The sequence below is a fragment of the Etheostoma cragini genome, chromosome 4 (genome assembly GCF_013103735.1).
Source record: "Etheostoma cragini isolate CJK2018 chromosome 4, CSU_Ecrag_1.0, whole genome shotgun sequence".
In the NCBI taxonomy this organism is placed as follows: Eukaryota; Metazoa; Chordata; class Actinopteri; order Perciformes; family Percidae; genus Etheostoma; species Etheostoma cragini.
The window spans coordinates 24232264-24250248 of NC_048410.1; the positions used below are offsets into that span (position 1 = coordinate 24232264).

The 17985-nt window shown below is 40.4% G+C and overlaps 1 protein-coding gene and 1 long non-coding RNA gene across 9 annotated transcripts in view; one reads left to right on the plus strand and one right to left on the minus strand.

Annotated features, from left to right (window-relative positions):
- The window catches only part of cadpsa (Ca2+-dependent activator protein for secretion a), a 218337-nt gene that overhangs the window by 154876 nt on the left and 45476 nt on the right, over positions 1 to 17985 (plus strand). For 5 of the 8 annotated variants that reach the window (XM_034868944.1, XM_034868945.1, XM_034868946.1 and 2 more), the window contains 5 exons: positions 6742 to 6883; positions 10633 to 10788; positions 12810 to 12957; positions 14795 to 14809; positions 16511 to 16585. In XM_034868944.1, coding sequence (XP_034724835.1) covers positions 6742 to 6883; positions 10633 to 10788; positions 12810 to 12957; positions 14795 to 14809; positions 16511 to 16585 — 536 coding nt within the window. The remainder of the gene's footprint in view (positions 1 to 6741; positions 6884 to 10632; positions 10789 to 12809; positions 12958 to 14794; positions 14810 to 16510; positions 16586 to 17985) is intronic. The other 3 variants (XM_034868947.1, XM_034868950.1, XM_034868951.1) reach the window with 1 other exon arrangement.
- On the minus strand, positions 13782 to 17685 carry LOC117943085. Its single transcript, XR_004656280.1, has 3 exons — positions 17391 to 17685; positions 13899 to 13906; positions 13782 to 13794 (listed from the first exon to the last, which is right to left on the minus strand). It is a non-coding gene; the product is annotated as an uncharacterized LOC117943085 (long non-coding RNA).

Genomic DNA, 17985 nt, shown 5'->3' on the forward strand with positions numbered 1-17985 from the left:
GTAGCTAAAAACAAGTGGGATCTCTCACTCTGTAGCTAAAACAGACCTAAACACCCGGGGTGAAAACAGGATCTGCAGCGATGTGCAGTACAACAAAAATATGGTATTTAAAAAATACATAAAGCCTTGTAAACGTATTCTGGTACAACCTCAAAATACAATTATGAACCAGAAATTGAGCATAATACTTTATGTTCCCTTTCAGTTGGTGTACTAGGTCCTGTAGAGGGTTGATCAGTGAAGCAGTGATCATCAGACACTGGGGATGGAGGCTGATCAGGGGTAAAATGGAAAGTCACAATATCAACTTGCCCGGGTTACCTTAAATTACTAATGCAGTCTGAAACACGGTCATCATAGATTTAACCATTTATTGCAACAAATGGAATTATAATGTATTATGAATATTATTATGTTACATTAGTTATGCTTGACGCTGATGGTTTTGCTCTTGATTATGCTACCTGGACCAGCCAAGCAGTGCGCTAAACTAAGACAGGGCGCACCATGCAGAAACCCCCCTGTATCCAAGAGTGAGCCAAAAAAAGACACTGAAACCATTTTATACTTTGAGTCATGTTAGGACGGTGGAGGCTGGGGTGGTGGAGGCAAAGGGTTGCCAGCAGCAGCAGTGAGTGTAGCAGTATCAATGTAGCAAGAATCAGTGAGGAGGAAGTCACACTTAAAGGTCCCATGAACTGGTGCTCTTGGGATACTTTTTTATAGAGTGGTTTAGTATTAGTGGTCCCCTAATACTGTATCTGAAGTCTCTTTTACATAGACCTTAGTGGTACCCTAAAACTGTATCTAAAGTCTCTTTTAAATAGACCTTAGTGGTCACCCTACTACTGTATCTAAATTCTCATTTTATATAAACCTTAGTGGTCCCCTAATACTGTATCTGAAGTCTCTTTTATACAGACCTTACGGGTCTCCTAATACTGTATCTGAAGTCTCTTTTATATAGACCTTAGTGGTCCCTAATACTGTATCTGAAGTCTCTTTTATACAGACCTTACGGGTCTCCTAATACTGTATCTGAAGTCTCTTTATATAGACCTTAGTGGTCCCCTAATACTGTATCTGAAGTCTCTTTTATATAGACCTTACGGGTCTCCTAATACTGTATCTGAAGTATCTTTCCTGAAATTCAGCCTCAGTGCAGAAAAAGCCACTAAAGCCAGTCCCACAATGAGCTTTCCTTAGTATGCACCATTTCTGAATCTGCAGCTTTTTAGGAGGAGAGGGGGGTGTGTGGTGGGCAAGGTGAAGGGTGGGGGTGTGGCCTTGACCAACTGCCACTTTGCTCGTTTGAAAGCCATGATGTCTCTCTCTCATGGGTGGGCCAAATTCTCTTGGCGGGCAAAGTGAAGAAAGGGGAGGTAACCCAATCGGCCCACCTGAGTTTTCATTTTCTCAAAGGCAGAGCAGGATATCCAGGGCTCGGTTTACACCTATCACCATTTCTAGCCACTGGGGACCATAAGAAGGCTGGGGGAATGCATATTAATATTAAAAAATCATATAAAGTAACATTTTCATGCCATGGGACCTTTAAAAAGGACAGCCTTGATGTCAGAATGGATGGGATCGGTGTGCATCTATTCTATATTCTATATATTCTATTTTCTTTATATTATATATTATATATCCACTCCGGAGCGTCAAGAAATTCTGCCAGATTGGCAGCCAATGTCTGTTTTCTTCCTATTCCTTTGTGTTGGTGTTCTAACCTCTGGTGGATTTTGGAGGACTCTGGTTAGCTGCTCCTCAGATCTCTGCCTGGTAAATCCAGACAGCTAGCTAGACTATCTGTCCAATCTGAGTTTTCTGTTGCACAACACTAAAACTATTTTTGAACGTACACACGTTCCACCAAAATAACTTTCTTTCTGGGACTATTTTGCGGCAGCATAGTGGCTCCGCCGCCCAAGACATTTGTGATTGGTTAAAATAAATGCCAGGTAGCCAGACCCTCCTTTGCAGCGCTGTGGAAGAAGAACTGGCAATGTGAGACGAGGGCTAGGTTAGCATTAAAATGGAGCACCCATGATGGGCTGGGCGCTATGAAGGGCACGGGGATTAGGGGACCACTAGAGGATGTGGACAGCCACTTTAAACACTCCGTAAAAATGTAAGTATCCACCGTAGCTCTTTGTGTTTAAGGTCTTCTTCCCATTTTTGATACCAAAACATTGCCACATGATGTGTTTCACCAATCCATCCAACCCTGCTTTGCTAATTTTTTTATGTGGGGCCTTATCATTTTGTGATATGGTTGTGAGTGTTACTAATGTATTCTTTAAACAGTATATAGAAGTTTCTCAGTTTCTTATCAGAAAAATGTTTGTGCCGCGGTCAGTGTTTGTAACTGTTTTTTTTTTTAGCGCCCAGTTCTATTATTTTAATCAACCCCAACAATCAAGGCCATTTCTAATGAAGGTTTACAGCTGTTGTTGCCTGTGCACTCCAATCTCCCTGAAACATCTCTCAAATGTCTCTGAAATTAGTCCTGTCAACGTAAGACATCTACTTTTTCCCTTCAGCGATTTAAGAACTAAACCCTGTGTGTGTGTGTGTGTGTGTGTGTGTGTGTGTGTGTGTGTGTGTGTGTGTGTGTGTGTGTGTGTGATTGAAGATAATACTCAGGTCTTGATGTTGGTTGCTGCAGGCCAGCCATCTCTCTAATGAACTGCATGCACTTGCCTGAAGGAAGAGTGTGGAGCTGTCCGTGGTGCTGTAAAGGAAACACTTCAGTGTTCACAATGCAGTCTCAATCTGCGGGGCGCTAATTGTCCCTAGGGACTTTCAGTTTGTCAGTCGGGAGTCAAGGAGAAGGCAGAGCGGGTTCTACTCATTCAGCTGAACAGAGATGGCTGCACATGGCTTGTTATGCTCACTTGTTAGTGTCATCAAATTGGCCACCTTCTCATTTGCTACATATTTTCAATTGTGTTAAAAAGGCAATTGAAGTGCATTGCAGTGGACATAGCTACACCAGCCAGCAGTTAGGAGGAAGGGAGGAAGGAAATTCTACAGCACTGGCATTAACACAGTGTCTATAAAAAAAAAAGAAAATTATGAAAATAACCATTACACAACATGTACTGGAGACAATCACTTTCGCAAGATTACATTTAAAATGTAAAGTAAAAAGTTAAAAAATCAGACAAAATCTTAGTAGTATAGGCTATAATTGTTCTATAGGCTTTGTCACAAAAACGACTGTTAAACATTCATGAATTGATGTCATTGATGTATAATAATATACTTTTCTTTGTTCGGATTCATTTGAGGGTTGAGACAGGAATCCCATGACAAAAACAAAACCGATAATGTGGTTCCAACAGATATAGAGTACGTCTTGAAAACAAGTCACAAATATAAAGTTTAATAAGTAATTGACAGACCTCACTCCAAGTGCTGTGGAGTAAGCTCTGGCTAAACCCTAGATGCATTCTGGAATAGGAAAAAAAAAGCAGCTCTGGGTTCAAGTCAATATAAAGTGCGTTGTGTGTGTGTTCATTGTGATGAATGAACATTTGCATGCGAGTGCAAAAGTGTGGCTTACTGATGGCACAGAGGAAGGCGATATATCAGGCTGTGATACACACACAGTCTTGTTAGTAGATACATTCTTTGTTTGCAGTGGCAAGGACAAACTTCCTTTTAGGCAGAAACCTCGGACAGACCCAGGCTCTCTGTGAGCGGCATCTGCCGCTGCCGGTTTGGCTACAGAGACACTGATACACATATTCATATATTGAAAAAAATGATTCATAATTATAGCAGTTGGAAAGATAAACAGTGGCAGTAATAGCAACAATAAAGATAGTGGAACTATGACTAGAAATAATAGTTATAATAAGCGCCCCAGAGATAACTTAGTAACAAGCATTTCGGGGAGTTGAATGCACACAGATGGAAAGAGAGAGGAGAGAGGAGAGAGGTGTGTCTAAGGAAGTCTCTCGGCAAGCAAGAACTATAGCAGCATGACTATGAGCTGGTCCAAGGCAAACCTGAGCCAGTTCTATAAGGGTTGGTAGAATCGGACAACTACAAAGAAGCAGAGGAAGGTGCCGTGTCTGCAGCCATCCTTTGTTTTCCTATATGACTCAAACAAAGCCTCAGACCAAACCATGTTATTGTGTAGCAAAGTCACGTCACTTGGTCCACCTTCAGGCCTGAAAAGTGAAGCCATCGCTAAAGCCCCTTAATCTTGCATTCTATCTCATTTCCAACAGGGGGCGACTCCACTGGCTCCAAAAAGAAGTTGGTCTCTATAAGAGTCTATATTTAGTCCTCATTATGTCAATTAATACTTTCAAGTCTTCTTCAGTACATCTTGATGTTTATTTTAAAATAATTTACAAAATGGACGATAAAGCAAGGGATTAAGTACCTGTCAATCATGACAGAGGCTTAGCGATGCTAACCATGCTAACATTTTGGACATTAAAATCAACCTCAACTTGTGTTTTGATGTTGTCCGTGTTTTCAGCCTAAATGTTGACCCTCTCATCGTGTGTTTTCACTTCATCATAGTTAAATGATACATTTTGGTCGCCTAAACATTTCTTGTTCAGCGTTCTGCCAACCAAGCTAGCTAGCTACCCCTAGTGTCAGCTGGTAACTCTCTCTGCAGATTTTTAACCAGCTCTGTGTTTAGCCGTACATTCAGATGAACAGCGTCATTCCCTGGGGTCTGCGCTTCCCTGCCAGTAACTCTCCGATGACTCGGGTCTGCCTGTTGAAAATTGACAACTTTCCCTTTTTTTTGCGTGTAGCTTAGCGCAGAGCTATGAAAGCATAAACAACACTGGCTTAGATGCGTCATCCTTCCCAGCTTCACCCTTTTGTCCAATGATGGTCATTCCTTGCTCCAAAATACCACGATGGCGACTGCCAAATGCAAACTCCTGGCTTCCCAAAAACATTTTGAAACCAATCAATGACTTCAACGACACAACGTGCATTGTTTGTACAGTCTGTGATACCAACATAAGACCCAGCACAGCCCACACAGTTTGACAAGCGCTCACTTTAGGAAAGCGTATCATCATGGGGACATCTTTTCCACAGAAGGTCATCTGCCGTGTTGCCCCACAGCGGTGCACTTATGTAGCAGTAAATAGCCTTAGCACTAGAAAGGCGCCAAAGTCGCGCTGCCATTCGAGGAGTTAATGAGGTCTAAAGCAGTGGTAGCTGGGCCGCGGCGAGCCCTGCGAACACACTCCTGGACACAACACATCCAAGTGGACAGCAGCCGCTCAAGTGGCTAATTGGGAGCGTGGTAACCAGGGAGCACAACAAACATTGCACCTACTGTGTATCATCGACCTTGACTCGGATGCCAACACACACAAACACATACATGCTCAGAGGGGGAGAGAAAAACAAAGAGAGAGAGAGGGAGAGGAAAAGCAGACACACTGCATGGAGCCGTGAGGCATCACATTAGCACACACTGGCCTCCATTTTATCTCCTGTGGTCTTTGTCAGTGTTGCCTTTTTACCAGTTGGGAGCCGGCGGAGACTAGGGGGAATGTGTGTGACGGGTTGGATTTAGAAATACCCCGAGACTCCAATCTTTTGTCTAGAAAGACTGAAAACTGGCTATGCCGTGGCATACCTGCTAATGGAGTCAGTGTTTGCCAAAAACAACAACCTCCCCTGTCAAGTGTTCATTATCACCATCTAGGACTTCTGTGTTATTTGTCTCGCTGTCCTTCAGGTTTATCTTGTAACCCAACATGAACATACGGTATAACAGCGTAAAAAAAACGTTAGGTCACAGTTTGATTGTCATTCTTACATAATACAACTTTATGATCAGTTTACAGTGAAAATCATTTTGCGTTCCCGAGCAGCTCTGCTCAAAAAAAATGCACATGTTAGAACAGCAACACAGAAAAAAAGATGAAAACTCATCAACATCCATTGTACAGAAACTTGGAAGCACACTGATTTTGGTTTAAGATAGACTGATGTATAAATAGTTCTTGAGCCTGTTGTATCTAAACGAACCAATTTGCCTGTTAGAAGATTGGTATTTATAATTTAAAACATGCATGGAGTCAGAAGAGATGCTGTTAGCAAGTCTTGTATTTTGTAAATTAGGCTCTTTTATGATGAGCGTAAAAAGCCTGTTTGGGTCCCAGTTAGCACATAAAGCATGAGTGAAACATGGACCTCTGCTAACATCTGTAGTGATTACAGTAGAGGTGTGTCTGTTTGGTAAAATGCACATTAGGCGCCATTATAGATGTTCTTGTTGTCATTAACGTGTCCTTAATACTGCAATAGAAGTAACTCTGGAGAAATGAGAACTGCATTTTTTTTTCAGTGAGAGGGTCCCGGTTCTGTTTATCTCGTGCACAAAGACGCATATGTTGTGGTACATATATCTGCCAAAGGTTTCACACTGTTCCACTGATCAAAAGTGGCAGTAACACACTAAGTAACATAGTGATGCGCTATAAAAAGAAAGGGAAGAGCAAGACCGCCAGCTAGTGAACAGGAGGAGAAAAAAACTCCATTTACTTTGTTTTATAAAGGAATGCATTAAACGTGTTTGTTAACTCTCAAGGATACAGACATTGTGGTGTTACTGACAAACTTAAAAATTATACTGGATGTACTATACATTTAACCTTCACAATGCGACATTGCCTGCTATGTGCTCAGGTTTACTTGGTCACTTCCAAATCTTATTTCCTCCTTTCTATGCCCTTCCTTTAGACAACCTGTGCAATGGGAAGTTCCACAAACACCTGCAGGACTTGTACGCCCCACTGGTGGTGCGATATGTGGACCTGATGGAGTCCTCCATTGCTCAGTCCATTCACAGAGGCTTTGAAAGGGAATCCTGGGAACCTGTCAAGTAAGGATGCTGTCATTATCTTTACCTTTACCTATCCTCTTCACCTGCTTTAGGGATGTGTTGTGTAAGATGAAGCCATTTTCAATTTCAAAATCAAAAGGGTAAAAATAGACAATATAGTCCAAAAAAGCAACTAAATCTACGGGGGGCATATCCCCCGCATCCCCCCGAAATCTACATATATGGATTATACTGATGCAGAAGTCTGATCTGTAGTGAAGCCCACTGTTGTAGTTAATTACTGAAAATCAGTTGTGTATGTCTGCCATTTATTACATTAAGAAAACCTTGGATAGTGTTATCTAAATCCTCTCAGCTCAATTTTGACGTTTAGAAACTTAACATAAACTCTAGTGTTTATTTCAAACGCTGGAATTGAATTTTTTCAATTGCATTTGGACAATATTAAAGCGGAACACCACCGAAATGAAGAATTGCAATTAGTTTTTTTGATGGCCTCGAAAAATGCAATGGATATTATTGAACATTTGCTACTCTCTCGCTTTGCGAGTCATCAGTCTGAGCTGCTCCAATGACAACGAATGGGAGAGTGAATTTGTTTTCCTTTTAGACCGGGGGTCTTTAATGTTTTTTTAAACCAAGGAGCTTTTAACTGAAAGAGAGACGAAGCAGGGACCCCGTACTTCTAATATTGTATGAAATAAAGGAGGAGATAACATGGGTGGCGACCTAATTCCTTAATAAATACCTTTTTTTGCATAGACTACTAAGCTATCAACATGCTTGCCAGCATGATGTTATGAATCATGTTTTAATGTTATACATACATGTACCATTGGGGGGGCAGATGGACCAAACAACACAGGACTGTCACTACGGAGACCGTTGATGGTGTCCCGCGTGTTGCAGTTCCTTTCCGCGTTATTGTCATCCTAACCACAACCGTATCGAGCCACAGAGGCCGCGGATCGTGTCCTTGCGCCCGGGGATCGCGTCCCGCCTGTGGCGGTCCGTCCTATTGTTACCGTCCTGCGCGTGGCGTTTCATTTCCCCGTTGTTGTGTACCAGAGTTAAACAGCTGCATCGCCCAGGGTCATTTGCACAGCATTTATAAATAAATACACTCATTTGGTTTATTGGCAGGCCCGGACTGGCCACCGGAAGCACCGGGGGAATTCCCGGTGGCCTAGCCAGCTGATTGGCCTGGGGTCAGGGTTAACTGTTAGAGACCCACAACACTTCCGTGATTTCAGCCAACATTACTGTTTATATGAGGCTGGAGCGGGCTCTAAAATGCAGATATTGATATCATATGGAACAACATGATCTTTTACATCTATTGGTACCAACCATGTCATGCTAGCTTGTTGCAAACTAAGGTAAATAATGCCCCAAAAACTTCTGGCGTGGGAAAAACTGGCAAGGTCTTTTTTAAATGGGTCCCTTGACTTCTAACCTCAAGATATCTGAAGGAAAAAGGTTTCTATGGGAACCCATGAATCTCCCCTTCAAAGACACCCCCAACGTTATGCTTATCCCACATAGTTTGAGTTATTTTAACCTATTCTAAAATGGAGTATTTGAATATGTCTGCATGCTGGGAGCCCTAAACAGTTTTGGAGTAATTGGGTCTGATTGGAAAGCTGATACTCTTGTGGATTGTGAGCCCAATTGTGTACATGTGTGCCTTTGTAGTCCCCATAGTGACCATTTCATTCTAGTGAGTCCATTTTTTAAAACTGGACCTTACTATGTAAGGTGAGCTGTTGTGATCTTGAGGGTAATCACAGCCTCAAGGAACTTTACAAACACTAACTAAAGACTTCAAGCAGGGCATTGAGAGGATGAATGGCTTTCATTGACAATAAGGGGGGGCTTCTGAATCGTTTGCCGGAACAGAAGTTTCATTTTTCAGTGATTGGATTAATTAGTTTTTCACATTTGCAGAAGTCTCAGAATGTCAAAAGTGTTAAATCACTGGACGGATTTGTGTAAGGATTTCCTCGAGGTCTTGGTGTCTTAATGTGTGTTTTGCAGGGATTTCTTACTTACGTATGAGACATAATTGAGCCTGATAATTGCCAAGAGTAAACAGATCAAAAGTTATGGTATACATAAACTCAATGCGTGGATGTTGGCCTTAATAGTTGTTAGATTATTATCCCAGTCCTTGTTTAGTTGTGTAAATAATTTAACATTATTTATTTGTTGGAACAATAGCCTCTAATTTCAATGAAGGTTTTCCCATTAATATGTAGGCTATGTGATTGTGTAAGTGCTATCATTAAAAGCACTCTGCATATCAAACCCTCGACACATTGTCTATAGCACTTTGAAAAATTAAGCGATTCTGATGGGGATCAGAGGTGTAAACCTACATACGCTACAGCTTCCTGCAGAGTGTGACGCTGTCACCGCGGCACATCCATCCCTATTCCCTCATCAGGGATCTTGTGGATACACATTTTCCTCACTTTATATTTAGAAAATATTCACCCCCCAAAGAAAAGATGTCAACGGAGAAGGTAAGCTTGGTTTATTTGCGCGTTGCAAGATCATGAAAGTTGGAAGAAAAGCTCACAGTGGCTTCCCAAAAGGAGCCGTGTAGGCAGGTTTATATACCTGAATGCTAAAGCCGTGGCAGTTTGTTGTCATTGTCGGAGTTTCATACGGGCCCCAAGCCACGTTCATGCCAACGTCACGGCATGCTGTGTGTGGATGGAAGGAGAAGGCAATGACTTTGAAATGGAATCCCAACATTTTCACTCACACAGCTGTATTTTACAGGACAATTTTGGCCAATGTTAATGTTAATGTGGACTGCTAAAAATATGCCAGTACTGTCAAAAGAAAAAAAAGAAAGGATCCAAATCGGTGCTGGCAAACTAAGTTGCTACAGCCACAGCTACAAGCTTCCACTAAGCTAAAACGGCAGCAGTTGGGGCATATTTTAGAGAAGATACTTTTTCAACTCAGACATTGTTTAAATTCACCTACCCTGTCTCAATCCTGTTGGTAGCTAGCTCGCTCTGCTAGCTGCCGTCTGGGGATGAGTTTGTTCAGCCAGGTGTGTGTGTGTGTGTGTGTGTGTGTGAGTGAGCGCGCACATTTGTTGTTACATACAGCAAACACGTCTTCACTCTCTGCTAGCTGTCTGTCCCCTGAACACACTGTAAAAAAAAAAACTATAAATGGCAACAAAACCAAACTGGCCCCACCTGCACCATCAACTAAAATCATGTTCCAGCGATACAACCAATAACCGACCAGAAGGATTTGGGGGTGGGACAGCTAGTTTTGTTTTGCTTGAAAATACTTTGAACATCAACAAGAAGTAACGTCACCCAACATTGCTTAGAGCACCTTTAAGTAAAAGTATTTAAGTATCATCAGGAAAATGTACTTAAAGTATTAAAATTAGCAGTACTAGATGATGTAAAATCCTCCCCCTGTAGAAAGTGTAAAGGATCTAAACAGTTGTTTTTAATGGTCTAATTATTTCAGCTGGACGTGTAGGCTGTTATATTGTTGGTTATTTTCACATACAATTAAACACTGTGTTTTATAAACTACATGTGTTTTGTGAACAAAAATGTTAATTTGTCAGATGAATGTGGTGGAGTAAAAAGTAACATATTTCGTTATGAAATGTAGCAGAGTAGAAGTAGAAAGTGGCATGAAAAGAAAAAGACTCAAGGAAAGTTCCTCAACTCTTGGATTTCAGTACAGTACTGGAGTAAATGTACTTAGTTACATTCCACCACTGACTGTGACCTGTGGTCCTGCAGTAATGGCTCCGGGACGTCGGAGGATCTCTTCTGGAAGCTGGATGCTCTGCAGACCTTCATCAGAGACCTCCACTGGCCAGAGGAGGAGTTTGGCAAACACCTGGAGACCCGACTCAAGCTGATGTCCAGTGACATGATCGAATCATGTGTAAAACGGTAAGATGCCGTTTAAATATGAGATTGCAAGCAAAATAACTTTTAATAGTTAATATTAATCATGTGCATTTGTTGTAGTAGTAATGAGTAGTAATGGGATTGGTTGTAAACTGGTCTTTAAAACATCAAGGGTGACCTGGGAAGCATTACTGGTGGCTAACCGTAACACGCTAGCGTTAGCATGCAAGCTCGTTCTTGATGGCAAAACAATGCTACAACACACACTAGTTCACCATAATCTCCAAAAGAACTACTTCCATATCCCTGTTCTGCAGGTATTCCACAAGTGCCCCTTGTCTAGAAGAAGTCTCCCAGCGAATCCTTCCTTGGACTGACCAAAGCTGGAGAAAGAGTTATTGCTACTGAGCATGTGTGACTCCTAACAAAGATAGTATAGAATGAGATGTCTCACTCTGTATCCAAAACAAGTGAGATGTCTAACTCTGTTGACTCATTATGACATTTTCAAGGTGTAGTGCAGGGAGACATGATCCGCCGTGAGCATGGTGTCGGCTAGTTATTTAGAAAATTACCCGGATGTTTTATCTTGTTTGTTTGCTCGACTTCCTGTACTGCACTCTGCCGTGTGATGAATTGCTGTTAGTACTAGCGGCTTGTGCTCATCACCTCAGTAATTGTTTTTTGCGGTTAAATCTTTTTTAACAACATACAAAACTCGCAACATTATCATCAACCACCCTGACAAAGATCAGATGACTACAATATTCGAGACCATTCAACAAAATGGTTACAATAATAGACAATACCAAATAAACCAAATAAAAACAAGTATAAATGACAACAGTAAAGCAGATGATACACCTCTCTCCCCAGCACAAAGCTTCTTAGGAGCCCTCCACAAAGTTCAGGTACTTTCCCCAATCTGACAAACCATTTATATGACGTCTTTCCACCCTAGCCATCTCACAAGCCCACTCCTGGATTGATGGCACCCCTTCATTCTTCCATCCTCTTTAAATAATTGTCTGGCTATCAGTAAACTAGTCTGGACCCAGTTTCTTATATGTTCACACTCACCGTCTTTTTTTGAAGCTGGCAGCATCTGTTTTACATTATAATCCTATGGAGTAAACTGTCTTTTTTGCAACTCTGAGTGTCTTTTTGAAGTTTAAAATACTGAAAAAACAACGGCCTGTATAACAGCCCCTAATGAGAATGTGATACGGATACAGTGCCTTGGGATAAGTGTTAACTCCCCCCACCGATCTCTATGCTAGCTACTGAACAACAGCGTCAGCTCATGTTTTTTGACACTGTGCTGGAACTTAACATGACACTGTACAAGTCACAGTGATAACGACCAATTTGACACAATGTTCTAACATTCAGATATTTTAGTTGGCTACTGTGCAATTTGGGTTATAATCTGTGCCATAAAATGATTAACTTCTGGGGAATAAATGTAAATCTAAATGGTCTACTCAAATCGCTTTTATATAGTACAGGAATCATTAACACACATTTATAAACTATGGCCGAGGCTGCCGTACAAGGTGCCACCTGCTCATTGGATAAACACTCACACACATTTACACTCCGATGGCTCAGCATCAGGGGCAACTCGGGGCTCAGAGTGTCATGCCCAAAGACGCTGCACATGGGACTGAAGGGCCAGGGACTGTAGCAACAACCTTCCGATTGGACCGCTCTACCACTGAGCCACAGCTGCCCAACGTTATACCTACATGAAACTTCACAACCACGCTCCTGCTCTCCACCTGACAGATCAGATAGAGCGAGACTCCGCAACACAGGAGATTAGTTCAAGCCATTTAAACCTGTAATTGTTTGACCAGTTTGCAAACTATCACTTGAAGAACCAAAATTGATTTTAAACAAATTTAGGCTTGAGCCCCCTTAAAAAGGGTCTAAAATCCCCCAAGATTACAACATAGGTTATCATGTATAATGGTCCAAACTTCCTTTGCCTTACAGAATATCACCTCAGTGTTTGTAAAATCCTGGCTACGGCCCTGTTCATTCCTTTCCCTTCTTTAAAGGACACGGACAGCGTTTGAGGCCAAGCTTCAGAAGAGCAGCCGGGCCACAGACTTCCGCGTGCCACAGTCAATCTGCACCATGTTCAACGTCATGGTGGATGCCAAGGCCCAGTCAGCCAAGCTGTGTGCCATGGACCTGGGGCAGGAGGTAGGTTTCGCGCAATGTGTCTTGGAAAGTCATTTTCTTTAACCTTCGGGTTATCTTCCTATTGTGAAAATCCACAACACTTTTGCCACTTTTTTAAAATGTTTTTACAACCATGTATTAACCCCACTAACTTATTACCACTATGAAATAAATTTAAGAAACTCATGGTCAATAAACCCAAATTATTGGAATATATACCTAATTGTTCAGTAAAAAAGCAGAAATTATGTAAAATTATCAAATTAAATGAAACACCCAACATTCAGTAAAAGTAGAGATTTAATCATTAATTTTTTGTGCAAAGCACGTTGGATGGAACCATTGGCTTTTTTGGGGGTGATTAAAATTGGATAGTTAACCCTTGTGTTCTCTTGTCCCATGTTTTTAACAGTTTTGATTTTTTTTTTTAATGGTTTTAGCTAGGGCTAGGGATTATGGGCAAAATGGTTATCAAGATTATTTTGATCAATATTGTAATCACGATTATTCTCACGATTATTTGTTGATTTTAACCCAAACATTTTTTTCTCCAATCGATCCAGTTTAAATGTATCTCTGAGAAAGCTTCTTCACTTGTTTTCAACAATAACTAACTGATTAAAAGAGCTACAGAGAGAAGGGGAGTGCTACTCACAGAGAGACGGCTGACTCATTATGAGTCCGGCAAGGGTCAAATGGCGGATACACACGTTGTGTGTATGAAATGTCTGTATCCTTTACTGCATTTTTATAAACTATGATATTCTGGCCATGGGTCACATCTCTTGCAGGTCCAGCAGCTCCGTCTCACATGCTATTACTCTACCAACTGAAGTTAGTTGCACTTAATAAATTCTTCTGTGTTGTTTGCCGTGGCCGCCATAGCGGAGTTACCAGCGGAAACACTGGTACAAATACAGGTTTGCCCCTCATATTTAACAATATACAGCTGTGTTAATAACAATTAAAACTGTAGACATGAAGACATTAGGTGCACCGGTGCATCCTAGAGGAAAAATATTACTTGCGAACTAGGGCCTGAGAAACTCTGAATTATTTAGGCTAATAGTAAAAGAAGAATAATATATGTCAATGTTCAGTGAGAATACTGTTTTGAAACATTTCATTGACATTTCATTGTCAAATTTCACCCATTTTCAAAAAGTTTCTATAACAGAAATTAAGGTTTTCTTCAACATAATTGTCCAAAAATGGATGGTTCCATACAACCATTACTTGTTAGATACTTGCATTGAATTTGGGTGTTTTTCAAAGACTAATAGTGTGTGAAAAAAAAAAACAATGATCAAAGAACGTTACAAAAAAGTGACAGAAAATGTTAAGGAAAAAACTACAAAAACTTAAAAAAGTGCAGACAAAGTGACCCAAACATCGACAATAACATCGACAATCGTTACTAGAAAAATCGAAAACAGTGACAACCATTTTTGTAATAAGTGACAAAACCAAAAAAAGGTTTTAATTGGAAATTTTGACCCAGAAAAAAAAATGTCATGGGAACACAAGGGTTAAATGACTGGGATCCATCTTTTTGGTTAATCATTTGAACTTACCTTGGACATCGAATAGTTTGATTCTCAAAGCATTTAAAGATCACTTACTTGTGGAGCTAAATACAAATGAATGATTTGTGTTGCTGTTGTGAGGGGCCTTGGTAGATAAAGGTGGGAAAGTCTTCTTTTTTTTCTCGCTCTATTCCTTGGAAATAGATACTTTTTCTTTGTCTCTCACTTTTCTTTTTTTGTTGTCGCAGTATTCACATAATGTCACATGTGCATGTCACCTCTATCTTTTTCTTTTTCTGCTGCTTTTCTCCCTCCTCTGTCTCTTGTGAAAGTTTGTTAGAGACTGGGTAAGTCTGGCTTATCAACGGAATTCAATTGAAATCTCACCCTCCAGTTCCCAAATGTATAATTAGTCATCAGTTTTGCCTGTCTGACTTCCTCCACTTGAATTGTTTGGATTTCATTAGCATATGTGTAGATAGTATTGAATATACATGGGGTAGAAGTGAGAGATCTCGTATTTCACAGAGTCTCGAGACTGATACCAATTGCTAACAATGAATTAATTATTGCTAATTCCTTCAGTGTTCTGTTGGTGCTACACAGCTGAACAAAAGGATTCCTCGCACTGATCCTGCTACTGGGTTTCCATGGCAGCAGGAGTCAGCATCCCAAAGTCCTTCCCTGGACTCGGCTTCATAGCAGAACCAAGAAGGGCTTTGGAATGATTAGAAAGCACTTCATTCATTTACATGCAACTAAAAAAAAATTTATAAATAGTGTAACTTGCCAATATCAAGGTCAAAATAAAAAAGGCTATTTAAACAAACTCCTCAAACAATAAATGAATAAATAGTGAATGTAATGGAATATAATGTAAAACATATAAAAGATCTCTATTTTGCAACTTGACATTCTTCTACAAATGAGTAGGGTGCTCTAATAATATGCATGTTTGGTCTTCTTCCAAAGAAAAAAACTGATTGATTTATAAGGATATTTGAATCCCATAATGCATAATAGTACTAATACACAATCCCATAATACGCTTCTTTATTATCATAAAGCATTGTTACTTTTTGCCGACACTTGTCATTAACAGTCATACCCCTTAGGACCTTATTTAATGTTAGCAATGAATGTGCTTAAATAAAGAAATGGCGAATAGGTTAAAAAACAAAGTGAATAGACAGTTATGTAATAATTGTCACTGGCCTAGTGTACAGTATTTATGAGGCTGTCTTTAATCTGACATGTGGATCGATGCTGTGGCCACTTTGAGAATTCTCAAAGATGACAACAGACAATTTTAACTGTCTCTCTCCTCAAAATCCCAGCACGTCCTAAGGAGAGCTCATTGTGGGACTGGCTCTAATGGCTGTAATTCTGCACCAAGGCTGAAATACCATCTGGTCTCCTAAAATCAGATAGGTATTAGGGGGACCACTAAGGTCTATATGAAAGAGAATTCAGATATTATATTAGAGGGACCACTAAGGTCTATATAAAAGAGACTTCAGATACAGTATTAGGGGACCAATAAGGTCTATATGAAAGAGACTTCAGATACAGTATTAGGGGGACCACTAAGGTCTATATAAAAGAGACTTCAGATACAGTATTAGGGGACCACCAAGGTCTATATAAAAGAGACTTCAGATACAGTATTAGGGGGACCACTAAGGTCTATATGAAAGATACTTCAGATATTATATTAGAGGGATCACTAAGGTCTATAGAAAAGAGACTTCAGATACAGTATGAGGGGACCACCAAGGTCTATATAAAAGCATCCAAAGAGCACGATGTAATGGATATATATCTCTCATATTTCTCAATATAGTATATATACTATATATCTCTCATCAGCAACAATTTGATGTGATAGCATAACTATTGCAGGCAAATGTTCCTATGATAAAAGATGAATTCAATACAAATCAGTACAGGTCAGTGTAAGTACAGTGTTTCCCTTTAATGTCACCTGATGGTGGGGTTACTAAGTGTGGATGAGGGGAGTAACCTGTTTTTTTTTCTTCCCTCTGCAGAGACAATACCATTCCCAAATTGACAATCTGATTGAAGAGACGGTGAAGGAGATGATAACCCTGCTAGTAGCAAAGGTACAAAATAATACTGTGGTGTCCATATATGGCAATGTTGTGTTCTTCCAACAGCAGCTCTGTTCTGCTCTCTGTTCTGTTCACATTAGAGGTGCAACGAGATCTTGTCGAGGTAAGAATTGTCTTGCGATATCAATGCAGGGCAGCAGGTTTGAAGTTAGCTTAGAAGATCCTCCCGCATGTCTGCGATGTTTGAGCGTGTGAGCTGCGTGGCGTTTCCATTTTTAATTTGGCTCCCAAGGTTAACCCGATTAGAGCTTGCACACTGACTGTGAGTCAAGTATGGCTTGACCCGTGCTAAAAACGCGTGCATGCTAGGAATAAGACCAGTGCATACTTTTCACGTGACACACAAGCGTGTTGGAAGCGTTTCCAGGCAAAATAAAAATATATACGTCATTTTGCTACAAATACATTTCTGTCAGGTCCATTAAGTCAATAACACAAACCAATAATATGATGTAATGTGCCCATATTAGGAAAAAATCACACTTTCTGGGATTTTGGGTGTTATTTTGTGTCAACAAATAGTATAGAAGTAAGATGTCTCACTCTGTAGCTAAAACAAGTGAGATGTCTCACTCCGTAGCTAAAACAGAGAAAGAGAGAAAGATCTAAACACACAAAAGAGGATCTGCAGCAATGTGCAGTACAACAAAAATATTGTTTTTTTTGAAAATCAAACCATGTAAACCTATTTTGGTACAACTTAAAAATAAAACTATGAACCTAAAAAGGAGCTTTAAATTAAGCGCTTTACAATATTTTATTGAATAAATTCCAATTCAAGTTGATGAAATTCCACATTGGCAGTATGGCTCTGTTAAGGGGGTCCTCTGACCTTTCACGAGCACCATGAAATAGCAGAGAGTCAGACAGCCGCAGCATTAGGGGACGCTCAAACAGTTTAGGACTGGGGGAGCTGAACTATTCCCCCATATGGACAGAAAAGCAACGATAACATAGAAGCAAATGCCATGTTCTACACGACAAGCTGGAGCCAGGGAGTGGGTGGGTTGCAGAGAAAAAAGCAGCAAGCAGTTAGGAACAAACTGAATCTGCTTTAAGTAGGGTGCTCTGTTTGAGCATAGCCATTAAGTAACAAGGGCAGTTGACAAGCTGATGCCCGTCAGCTGATGCTGCTCAGCTGAACAGATCAGCTGATTCGAGCGTCTTGACTACTTGGCCTGCCAGAACTGAACACTCAATTTGATGTATAACATTTTCTGTTGAACTCCTCTTTAAATTGTATTTGAATTGGATTCTGATAAAACAATAACATGGACTTTATTGTCTCAGGAAAGGGAATTGACAAGGGACAAGGGAAAGGGATATACAAATATTTATACTGTATATATACATATATGTATATATATATGTGTATATATGTATATATATGT